The sequence below is a fragment of the Lepidochelys kempii genome, chromosome 6, assembly GCF_965140265.1.
Source record: "Lepidochelys kempii isolate rLepKem1 chromosome 6, rLepKem1.hap2, whole genome shotgun sequence".
Taxonomy (NCBI): domain Eukaryota; kingdom Metazoa; phylum Chordata; order Testudines; family Cheloniidae; genus Lepidochelys; species Lepidochelys kempii.
In genome coordinates, this window is record NC_133261.1 from 40,388,012 (window position 1) to 40,400,657 (window position 12,646).

General features: G+C 42.0%; 1 protein-coding gene across 1 annotated transcript in view; it reads right to left on the reverse strand.

Moving 5' to 3' along the window:
* Window positions 1–12,646, reverse strand: part of SPON1 (spondin 1) — a 316,618-nt gene that overhangs the window by 190,978 nt on the left and 112,994 nt on the right. The window contains exon 6 of the mRNA XM_073347696.1: window positions 6,486–6,634. Coding sequence (XP_073203797.1) covers window positions 6,486–6,634 — 149 coding nt within the window. The remainder of the gene's footprint in view (window positions 1–6,485; window positions 6,635–12,646) is intronic.

The window sequence follows — 12,646 nt, forward strand, 5'->3', positions numbered from 1 at the left end:
ACTTTTATAAAGTTTTAAAATCTTTCAATAAAAAAAGAAATTAAGTTGACTGTCTTGATGTCTGCATAAGAGCTACACTCACAAACTTCCCATTTATATGAGAAATATATACCTGTGTGTGTAAGAAATAATAATCTGCTGTTGATCCTAGATACTAGTACACCTACATTCAATCCTATGCCTTAAACCACAAGGTACAGAGGGGAAAAGAGGATAAGATCCCCTTTCATCCTTCAAGAAACATTCAGATTTTAGACAGTGATGATCTGATTTATAAATTGATGGACAGATTCAAGGGCTGTGTCCAAATACTCAGAAGTAACCATGCCCCCTTGGATGTTTTATAGCATTTATTTTTAAATGTCTACTGTAAATATGAAAAAAGACGTTATAAAAATTTTAGAAAGTTATTAAATTTTAGACTAGCCATATTAATATATTAATAGCCTATATTAATTATAGGCTGCCTGACACTTCCGGGGCAGGGTGGGAGGGATGAGCAGACAGTGGGAAGGGGTTGGAATTTTCAGCCCAAACCATTCAACTATTTCTGAGATAACAACTAGGGAAAGATACACGGTTTATCCCACGTAAAGATATTCTTGAGACCTTTTCACTGAGCCTCTTTAGAGCTGCCATGCTTTGAAGCAGGGATTTGAAATTTGGCAAAGGGTGGCCTCTATCAGGGATGCATATTGAAAATCTGCCCAAATTTGGCCAAGTTATAGGCCTTTGAAAATTGCTGTTTATATGCTCAGTTCTGCCCAATAGATTTTACCAGCTAAGTTCTCCAAAGACTGTCTGCCCTGAACATGCTCCAGACTAGGCCTGAACAGGATTTTCCCTGCAGGTATAGCTCTCTGGTACCATGGACAATCTAGGTTAGGATCCAGGCACCTGAATTAACAACAGGGAGACAGTCTCTCCTGCGCTCTTAATACCGCCTGGAGCAGGAAACTGCCTGATTCAAATGCAAAGGGGGACAAGTGCCACAGTGTATGTGGGGTGAGGTTGTGTGTGTGGGGGGGGGGGTCAGAAAATGGGATGGCAGTGGGGGAGCATATTGGAAGAAGAAGTTTAGTGATGATGATTGGGAACCACACACAAACGTTGTGCATGCTTGTACACACCTGCTATAGGCAGGGCTTGTACTACCTACATTTGCCACTCATAAAATATGGCAGAAGTGCAATATGCTTTAAAAACCAAGTAGACTTAACTTCTCCAATTCCTGGGCATTTCACTTAGTGCCTTATTCCTGTAGCTTTGTAGGAGACCAGTGTCAAATTCTTTGGACTAAATAGCCCAAATTGTCAACACAGTGCAAGGTAATGCACACTGCAGCAACTCAGACTACCCAGGCACCATGATAATTAGTATTATTTTAAAGCACTTACTCTTGTGACACACATTTCTAAGGGAACAGAAGCAGCAGCCACAGGGAACTTAGAACTTTCATAAGTTATCCTTGTCGTTACTGACTGCACCATTTTTACAAAATTACTCTCAGCATCATGTCAAGCCATAAAAGTATGATTCATCCACTGAACCAAGTATAAATTCCTTTTGTTTAGTACTTGCTTTCCATTCACAAAATATTCACATCTTCAGATTTTGATAAAGTGTGGACTTTAACTGAAAAAGTAACATGCTACAAGCCTCTTGCTGTTTTAAAGGTCTGATTCCTAATAGGCTCAGCCAATTAAAGAACGCTTGCAATGTACATCATAGTTAAAACACAAATTTATAATTTAGACTAGTCTAGATAATCTAGACTGATAGGAGATGCTGGGGATTGTTCCCTTGTTAAAAACAAATTTTGCAAGTCGTTCAAGTTTCCTATTAAAATCATGCTGTTTTTTCAAATCAAACAAATACAACAGCAACTGATGAAACGTGAAACTGTTTGAACTGATGGAACATATGGTTTAAGCCACTTAAAAAAAAGTCTCTCACTTTTAGTACTGAGCAAGTGAACCTAGGATTTGGTTCCCTCCACCCCCAACTTTTTAGCAAAGCGTACAGGAGAGACCTTGATACAGAATATCGTTTGACATATCACAGGTGTAGTTTTTTTGCTTGATGTACTACCTTATGTTCATAATAAACAAAACTCTTAAGCAAGCTCTTTGTTTCTATTTCAATCCTCTGTTCTTGTTTGTATGAAGTACTAAATGAAGAGTTTTGGCACATCTAGACAGCTGGATCCATTTGGACACCTAAAGAGTTCCTTCTGCTCTGCAAGGGATGATATTCAGAAAAGGCTGCCATTTCTAAATATCACTGAACTATAATGAGAAGTAGACATTCTAGTGATGCTTGTGAATAGTGCAACATTTAGGGTTTAGTGCCAGATGACTAATAAGGTCGAATTCTGCCATCCTTCCTTGCAGGGCCAACTCTACAGTTTTTGCTGCCCCAAGCAGTGAAAAAAAAAAAACAAAAAAACCACTGCCACTGCGGATGGCAAAAGGGAGAAGCCACGGCCGATTTGCCACTGCGGCCAAATTGCTGCCACCACCAGGACAGAGAAGCTGCCGCCAAAACACTGCCGCCCCTTTCTAACTGCCGCCCACTGGTGCCTGGAGCCAGTCCTGCTTCCTTGGGCAACTGGACTCTATTAGGAGCTTGACACAGAACAACTATGTGATCCAACTCATTGTAATCAATGGAATGATAGCCACTGGATTTCATCTGAAGCTGGATTCGCCCTATGTTTTCATCATTAGATCAATCAACTTTTAGAAATAAAGGTAAGATTTATTAAACATAATTACACCATTATTTGTCATTCTAGGTTTAAGGCAAAAATTATACTGCATTCGTTACTTCATTGTTGTTTAACAAGGTTTTGGATACACCAAACAATTTAGTCACAGTAATTAACCAGCAGAAAATATGAACTGATCCATAGCAGTAATCTAAATCATTGTATTCATTTGAATAAGAGGGAGCAAAGCTAGCAGTCCCTTGCAAAAAGCCATTGTAATCAAAGGTTGCATATAAAGTAGTCAAGAGTAACTTAATTTTAAAAGGGCATTAACTTGTAACAGCATGAGATTTTAATCATCCCAGAAAGGTAAAGTTTAGCAAATACAACTTCTCATTTACAGACAATGAGGTAACTATATTCATAGTTATAATTCCGAGTACCCAAAAATGACTTTTCAGTGCAGTTCTACAGAAGGTAGATACCTGGATATAGCAGTAGAGCATTTTCTAATTACTGTATTTGACATGTGCACTGCACATGGCCTTGGCACCGTAAACCATAACGGCAATTTGTTGTTTTCAAGTACTGAAAACACTGCTATAAATTTTAAAGGTCTCATGCAAGTACACTATGCATCAGATCTGTGCATACTTAATATTTTTCAAGCCTAACAACCTATTTTCATGCTATTTCCCCACTCTAACAATACATTCAGATAAGTATAAAAAAAGCCTAATTAGAGCTTGTCCGAAAATGTCCATCATTTCTCTGTGCCATCTACCCACACACAGAAAAAGCACCATTGTCTCCACTCCTGCTGAACTGCCATGATACATCATGAGAGACCTAGGGCTTGTCTACACTACCCGCCAGATTTTGGCAGGCAGCGATTGATCCACCAGGGATCAATTTATCGCGTCTAGTCTAGACACAATAAATCAACCCCCGAGCGCTCCCATCGACTCCTGTATTCCAGCGCTGTGAGAGGTGCAGGCAGAGTCAACAGGGGAGTGGCAGCAGTCGACTTACTGTGGTGAAGACACCACAGTAAGTCAATCTAAGTATGTTGACTTCAGCTATGTTATTCATGTAGCTGAAGTTGCTTAACTTAGATCTACCCCCGCCCAGTGTAGACCAGGGCTAAGACTCCTATAAAGCACAGCAGTGGCATTTCCAAACCTTTGGTTTTCAGCCCAAAGTTTTTTGGTTTACGGGAGTTTGTTTTATCAGTAAGTTGAAATTTTTTGCCAAAAAGCAGGCACTTCTCAGAAGATTTTCTTTAGTTGAAATCTTATGTTTTCTATCGAGAAAAAAAAACCCAAAACAAAAACACACAACCAGTTTCATTGGAGAATTTTTTAGCCTGCCTTATCCCTAATCTCTTTATGTACTATATTTTGGAGTTTAGAGTGGTTACCAACTCTAAGTAAATCCCATCTACTCTCCTTTCTTGACCCTTGAAAACTTCCCCCATAATGGCCTTTAACTGCTCATCCTACTCATATTTCAACCCGATATTAAAAAAGTCACTATGTATTGTCATTACCCTTCTTTAAAATACAGCCACATATTTAAGCATTCATGTCACTCACACACACACACAGTATATAGTGGACTCTCAAACTCAAATCCAGTTTTGTTAAATGTCTATTCCCACAAACCTGTCACTTTCAGATGGTACTGGATGGCTGCAGCTCTCTCCACACCAACATAATCACAGAGGGCCAATGCACACTAAAAAGTGTTTAGCGCTGTCGAGAGAGAGTTTGTGGCCAGAGTGTAACCTGTATGGATTTTATATCGCCCTAGACTAGCTGGGGTGAATCTTGCCCTGTGGTTGTAAGTGGCACTATTCTCACACTAGTTCTGAGCTAATCAGCATGAGAGAAAGTCTATTTTGTTTGCACTCTGAAAGCTGCCGTTTCTAAAAAAATTCAGACCAATAGTTTCCCACCGCAGTTTTCATCTGTACAGATTAGACTAGCTGACTGTACTGTACCAATCAGCTTCTGCTGAAGATACAGGTTTGTAAGATACCTTAGATTGTAAACTTTTCAGGGCAGGGACCATCTCTGCACTATATATTTGGATAGTGCCTTGCGCAGGGAAGCTGGGGCCTCTAGTCACTACTACAATTCAAATAAAATAGTAATAGTGAGGCCTTACTTACTTGGCATTTAAATCTCATTGATAAGGCATCTGAGTTTTCAGGAAACGCATTAGAAATATTGTATCTCATCCTAAAGGTGAAATTGTGCCTGTGTACATAATTATTTCTAGGTTAAGTAAAGTGCTGCATGAGACCAAGGGGTTCAGTTACTCACTAGTCACCCATTTGATACCAGAAGATGTACCCGCATTTAAATACCTAGCAGAAGGGATTCACTCAGGACACATTTTATACAAAATATAAATCCAACCATAGGAGTTACTCTTGGGGACAAAATTCTGCTGCTGAAATCATAAATCTTTCAGTGAAGATAATGACAACCCTATGTCTATATCAAATGATCGAATTCAGTCCTTAGGGTCAGATATTGCCCTCAGTCTCCACACACCTCACTGTCCTAGATAAACCACCAGTCCATGTGTAGAAGCCTTGTTTCTCTCTCCCTGCCACATAGCAGCCTTTCCCCAAGGCTAAGAGGAACCAGCTAGAAACTACAGCCAGTAGGAGCGGCTGCCAAAGCAGGTACTTCAGACACTGAGGACTTTCTACAGTTTTGACAGGACTTTCCCTTCCATGTGCTGATTGCTTCAACACTCTCCCGTCTCTCTGTCTTCACCTCAGCTTCACACTGCCCTGTCCTCCTCACTCCGAGTTTTTGCTTTCTGTTTAGCGGATGCTCTCATAACTATGCCCACTCCCAAAAAATCATAACACTTGCTGTCATCATATTCTCTCTGATTGTGTGTTCTATCCCTTCCGCCACACTATATTGGTCTTGCCTAGACAGACTGTAAACTCATCAAGGCAGGGACCGTCTGCTACTCTGTGTTTGGACAGTTTCTAGCACAGCGGGGCCCTGATCTAGGTTTGTCCTTAGGCAATTCCATAACAAACACAATTAATAATCCAAGGGAATGTTTTACTTGGATGCTTATTCTATCCCATGTAATAAAATATAAATTGTTTAAAAGCCATTTCAAAAAGTAGACTCCATTACTGATGAAGAAAAATATTGATACACAGTTAAAGCTCTTTTACTTTTAATGATGCTAATGGACTGCGTGATCAAGTTTTACTAATGCAAACTTGCAAAAATGCTACTATTTACAAGTTCTCTTCTGATTTGCTGAAACAGCATTTTTAACGTGAACACCTTTGAAAAGGTACAAATACTGCATATGCTTTGCCCACCAGAATAAGTTACAAATACAAAAGTGAAAATCAGAAGGTAAAACAGGCAAATGGCATACTGATAGCTTTTCTAGTTAGACAGTCTTCAACATGTTCCTTTTAACAGATTTTAAAAGTGCCTTGACTAACCCAGTGAAGATTCATTTTACATCACATTTCCACTTTATAGGAGCCTTGCCTATGTCAATAACTTGTTCTTACTCATACAGGCCTTCTGATTAGCTTCATTAATATTTGCCTGAGTAAGAACTGAGGATTGTTGGGTTTTTTTTTTTAAAGTACCAGTAGAAGGCCTTTCTAGTTTGTCCTCTTCAAAACTACTCAGTGCAATGACATTGCTGTACACGTCAAATGCCAAGTGAAAGCTAAGCTACTTTTAAAGATATTCATAATTATTTTTATTACACTCACCTGTTGTCGAATTTCTTCTTCCATTTTTACTGGGGAACCCAACTCGGCAACTTGTTTAACACCTTCACTGGCATATCCTCCATATTCCCAAAGAACATAGTTCTTGGAGTGAGAACCACCAATGATTGCCGACCAATGATTAGCTCGTCCTTTAAATAATAAAAAGAAAATTGGTTAAAAGGGAATAGGCACACTGGCTTTCAGACTGCCAACAGCCACAATATTGCAGAAGACAGGCACTGCTACCACTCCCTGGGCCGGAGCATATTATGCCCTCTCCTATTATAGTGAAATTCTGCTTAAAGCATCCAATCCTGCCAAGTGCTGAGCATCTCTCATGAGGCTAACTGAATGTTTTCAATCCCCATGAAACCCACAGTCCAGGTCTCCTTAATGAGGGGAAAAAAAAACTATTTCACTATAACAGGATACTTGAAAACTCCCAAATATTTAATTTATTTAACAATAAAATATAGAAGTGGAGAAGCAGTCAGTGTTCCAGCTGGATAGGCACACATCCCCATGCTGGCCAATTGGTACAAGTCTTTACTTACAAAATTGCTTACAGGTGCATCTATATTTAACAAGTGAAAATGTTAAAGAAAGTAAAACAAAAACAAATTTATTCAAAATATATTATCCTTGACTTGAGCTTCTTTATGTAGCATAACAGGAGCCATCTCAAGCAGCCCTCTTGTGGCCCAACACGGTCCTGAGGTGTGCTGCCCTCCACTCCCCCTCCTGGCTCTTGTAAGAACTCTCTCCCAAGCCAGAATACTTTAAGATTCCCCACTTTGTGGGGTTATGTTTATTAAGTCTCTTATGAGAAAAGAAACTTTCCCTTCACTCCTCAACTCCTGTGCTTGTTCCCCTTGACTCGGAGGTCCCCCAGCCCTCGTTCTGGGACCATGCGATACTTTGAACAGATTTCCTCTCCTTGGGTCAGGAGCTCCATGGCCTTACGTCTAACTCATATAGGCTCTCTCTGCTTGAATCAGGAGTCCCACATGCATCATTCTGGGGTCTACACTACTAATTAAGGCCAGCTGCAGCACTCACTCAGCTTTCAACCCTGCTCCCCCTCCACCAGGGCTGAAAGTGACTAGCAAGCAGGCTAACAGTATCAGCCCTCTTCCCCTTTGCCTCTCAGGAAGCTTCTCTTATCTCCAGGCCTCCTATGGCTACAATTCATTTTCCCCACCTGTGTAGGAAGGCCAAATGAATCACAGGTGGAGCTTGACCTCTTGCCCCTTAAAGGGCCAGTCATCTTGTGACAGAGCTTAAGCTCCCTCTTAATTTTAACTTTGGAACTTTCATGTAAGTATTTATTAGAATGATCCATGGAGAACTCTTGTTAAATCCTTTGTGTAGTCACTTAAGACAAGAATTGTTTTCTTAACAGAGATGGTTTTCTAGTAAAGATAGATCAGATTTGCATTTGGGTTAGTGCTTTATGATAGGAGGTTGCTTAATAAGGGTAGATTCTTGTGTATGTTTCATTTGATTATTGCTACTTGCACAGCCCCTATTTTGATCTCTCATGTGAAAACTGCTTAAGGAACCCCAGTTCCCCCAGATATACAATGTCATCCATCCTGCCCAGGCACAAAATCTGTTATTTCTTCCTCAAACCACCTCTGAAGTCTTCCTACAGAAAATAACTTGCCTTTCTCAGCAGGGGATGGTTCGTTGGGGCAGAGGTTCTAGCAGGCAATCAGGAGACGGGGGAAGAGGGGGTTGGATAGGGAGTGGGGTCCCAGGAGGGGGCGGTCAGGGGACAGGGTGGGGGTTGGATGGGGTGAGGGTTCTGAGGGGGGCAGTCAGGGGGCAGGAAATGGGAGGGGGCGGATGGGGGCAGGGGCCAGGCTGTTTGGGGAGGCACAGCCTTCCCTACATGGCCCTCCATATCATTTTGCAACCCTGATGTGTCCTTCAGGCCAAAAAGTTTGTCCACCCCTGCTCTACTGCATGAGCTAAAAGCCTACTGGTGGGCTAAAAGCCTAGTGGTTTTGGTGCCACGAGATGGAACATAACATCACACCCAGGAGGTATGTGGGTTACACTTGCATGTGCACTGTCTGCATACATAAACACACTCATATGGTTATGAAGCATCTATGTGTATAACAAGACTGCTGCTTACTGAGCCCCCTGGTGAAGTGGTACCTCTGCTGGCTCCCCACCTATTTTCCCCTCTCTTCAGGCCCTTTCTCTGGTTAACAGTATCCCTGCCTAGGGCTAGTTTAATACCAAAACTGGTTTACTACAGCCTAGAGTCCCAAACTAAAATCCATTAAACAACAACACAAAGAGAAAGTCCATACTTACCTCTGACATTTTCTCTCACCTCCAAAGCTCTTCTTCTATCACTTATTAGGGACACACATCCAACCCAAAACACAGTCAGGGTTTCTTCTTCACAGAGCTCACTGGGCTTTACCCTCCAAGCTTCCCAGTGCCATAGTCCTGCAAGGGCTTTTTTTATTTTTCTTTTGTTCCTACAATATCTCCCTCTCCCATTTACTACAACTCCCTACACCTCCTCCATTTGTTGCAGCCACCATCTGTTCTTTTTAGGGAATTGCCTGATTCTCCTCAGGTGGGGCTCATTCTATAATCAGGGTTGGCTGAGTCCCAGGTTCTCCAGCCTCAGGGCAAGCCACTTTGTTACAGAAAGATACAAATATAATACAATTAAATCTAGAGACTGCACCCTCCAACTGTAGACTCCTGGTCACGTTTCTTCTGAAATCACAGTGAAAATGTGGATAAATATATATGAGAATGGCAAAATTAAAGTGGGAGTTAGACACTCAAGTGTAGGGTAAATAGATAATAGAATTTGCCTCTGAAAACTGAAGCTAAAGAAGAATATCTTGTTAAAGATATCCAGTTGAGGGAAGCAGAGAGAAAAAGGAAGTGTCCTTTGAATGTTTCATAGGAAGTAATTACACTAGATAACAACTTGGAAGCATTTACTTCTGATCACTAGGGTCATCTTATAAGCGGGCTGCAAATTTTTTCATGTGAAATCATGATCAAGAGGAGCACTTTTATGGCACTCTCACACTTGTTCTCTCTGTGCTTCTGCACATTTGCATTGTTCAGATCGAACCAGTGTTTCAAACCAGTTTCATCAAAGGGTTCTCTATGTTTACAGAGCCATAAGAATGGGGCAAAGAAGCAAATGTAAATGCACCTGTATTTATCCAGCTTGTTTGTTTTAATTTCTTATAGCTCTAGAGGATCATGGAAGTCCTCTAGAGTCAGGAGTGAAGGACAAGGTGATTTCAGGGGTTCTGTCCCAATTTTTTATCTTTATGAGGGGAGAAAGAGGGAAAATGTAAGACATGGGACAAAAATGATAGTGAAGAATCATAGAATCATAGAATATCAGGGTTGGAAGGGATCTCAGGAGGTCATCTAGTCCAACCCCCTGCTCAAAGCAGGACCAATGCCCAATTAAATCATCCCAGCCAGGGCTTTGTCAAGCCTGACCTTAAAAACTTCTAAGGAAGGAGATTCTGCCACCTCCCTAGGTAACGCATTCCAGTGTTTCACCACCCTTCTAGTGAAAAAGTTTTTCCTAATATACAACCTAAATCTCCCCCACTGCAACTTGAGACCATTACTCCTCATTCTGTCATCTGCTACCACTGAGAACAGTCTAGAGCCATCCTCTTTGGACCCCCTTTCAGGTAGTTAAAAGCAGCTATCAAATCCCCCCTCATTCTTCTCTTCCACAGACTAAACATCCCCAGTTCCCTCAGCCTCTCCTCATAACTCGTGTGTTCCAGTCCCCTAAACATTTTTGTTGCCCTCCGCTGGACTCTTTCCAATTTTTCCACATCCTTCTTGTAGTGTGGGGCCCAAAACTGGACACAGTACTCCAGATGAGGCCTCACCAGTGTCGAATAGAGGGGAACGATCACGTCCCTCGATCTGCTGGCAATGCCCCTACTTATACATCCCAAAATGCCATTGGCTTTCTTGGCAACAAAGGCACACTGTTGACTCATATCCAGCTTCTCGTCCACTGTAACCCCTAGGTCCTTTTCTGCGGAACTGCTGCCGAGCCATTCGGTCCCTAGTCTGTAGTGGTGCATTGGATTCCTCCGTCCTAAGTGCAGGACTCTGTACTTGTCCTTGTTGAACCTCATCAGATTTCTTTTGGCCCAATCCTCCAATTTGTCTAGGTCCCTCTGTATCCTATCCCTACTCTCCAGCGTATCTACCTCTCCTCCCAGTTTAGTGTCATCTGCAAACTTGCTGAGGGTGCAATCCACACCATCCTCCAGATCATTAATGAAGATATTGAACAAAACCAGCCCCAGGACCGACCCTTGGGGCACTCCACTTGATACCAGCTGCCAACTAGACATGGAGCCATTGATCACTGCCCGTTGAGCCCGACAATCTAGCCAGCTTTCTATCCACCTTATAGTCCATTCATCCAGCCCATACTTCTTTAACTTGCTGGCAAGAATACTGTGGGAGATTGTGTCAAAAGCTTTGCTAAAGTCAAGGAACAACATGTCCACTGCTTTCCCTTCATCCACAGAGCCAGTTATCTCATCATAGAAGGCAATTAGATTAGTCAAGGATGACTTGCCCTTGGTGAATCCATGCTGACTGTTCCTGATCACTTTCCTCTCCTCTAAGTGCTTCAGAATTGATTCCTGGAGGACCTGCTCCATGATTTTTCCAGGGACTGAGGTGAGGCTGACTGGCCTGTAGTTCCCAGGATCCTCCTTCTTCTCTTTTTTAAAGATGGGCACTACATTAGCCTTTTTCCAGTCATCCGGGACTACCCCCACTTGCCATGAGTTTTCAAAGATAATGGCCAATGGCTCTGCAATCACATCTGCCAACTCCTTTAGCACTCTCGGATGCAACGCATCTGGCCCCATGGACTTGTGCACGTCCGGCTTTTCTAAATAGTCCCGAACCACTTCTTTGTCCACAGAGGGCTGGTCACCTCCTCCCCATGCTGTGCTGCCCAGTGCAGTAGTCTGGGAGCTGACCTTGTTCGTGAAGACAGAGGCAAAGAAAGCATTGAGTACATTAGCTTTTTCCACATCCTCTGTCACTAGGTTGCCTCCCTCATTCAGTAAGGGCCCACACTTTCCTTGACCTTCTTCTTGTTGCTAACATACCTGAAGAAACCCTTCTTGTTACTCTTAACATCTCTTGCTAGCTGCAACTCCAGGTGAGATTTGGCCTTCCTGATTTCACTCCTGCATGCCCGAGCAATATTTTTATACTCATCCCTGGTCATTTGTCCAATCTTCCACTTCTTGTAAGCTTCTTTTTTGTATTTAAGATCAGCAAGGATTTCACTGTTAAGCCAAGCTGGTCGCCTGCCATATTTACTATTCTTTCTACACACCAGAATGGTTTGTCCCTGTAACCTCAATATGGATTCTTTAAAATACAGCCAGCTCTCCTGGACTCCTTTCCCCCTCATGTTATTCTCCCAGGGGATCTTGCCCATCAGATCCCTGAGGGAGTCAAAGAGGGGGCAAAGGGACTAGATTAGTGGGTTAGAGAGTTCCAAGACACTAGAAATTATAATGAAATCACTAGTCAAGGGTGTGAAGATAGGGGATATAAACCCTCTGAATTGGCGGAGTAAATTTTAAAAAGTTCTGGAGACATAGAAAGAGGTAGAAAGCTATGAGGAGATCTATTAATTGAATGCAAACACAAAGATCAAGTGGAGAAACTATTAGAGGTTAAAATGCTAGGAAAACTGAAAGTAAGCTGCCAACTGCTTAAGTATCTGATGGAGACAAGAGGAGTTTATAAATGGGGTGCCAATCGAAATGACAGAAGATGAAGTAAAGCATAGGGGATGATAAGCCGCTCATTAGCAAGAGAGAGCAGGGGAAAGAAAGCCATCAAACAGCTGTGCTTGTTGCATTTGAAAGAGAAATTCTTCCAGATAGGGTAACAATAGGATACCACATTTTTTAAACCAAACCATATATTCCAGCCTTGGTGAGGTGCTACAGATGTCAAATGTTTGGACATGTGGCAAATATATGTAAAGGGAAAATTAGATGCAGTAAATCTGGAGGGGAGCACTCCTATGACAATTTTGTGGAAGGAAGCAACTGTGGTTCAAGAAAGCATAGTGCAGCATACGGTGGTTCTATGGC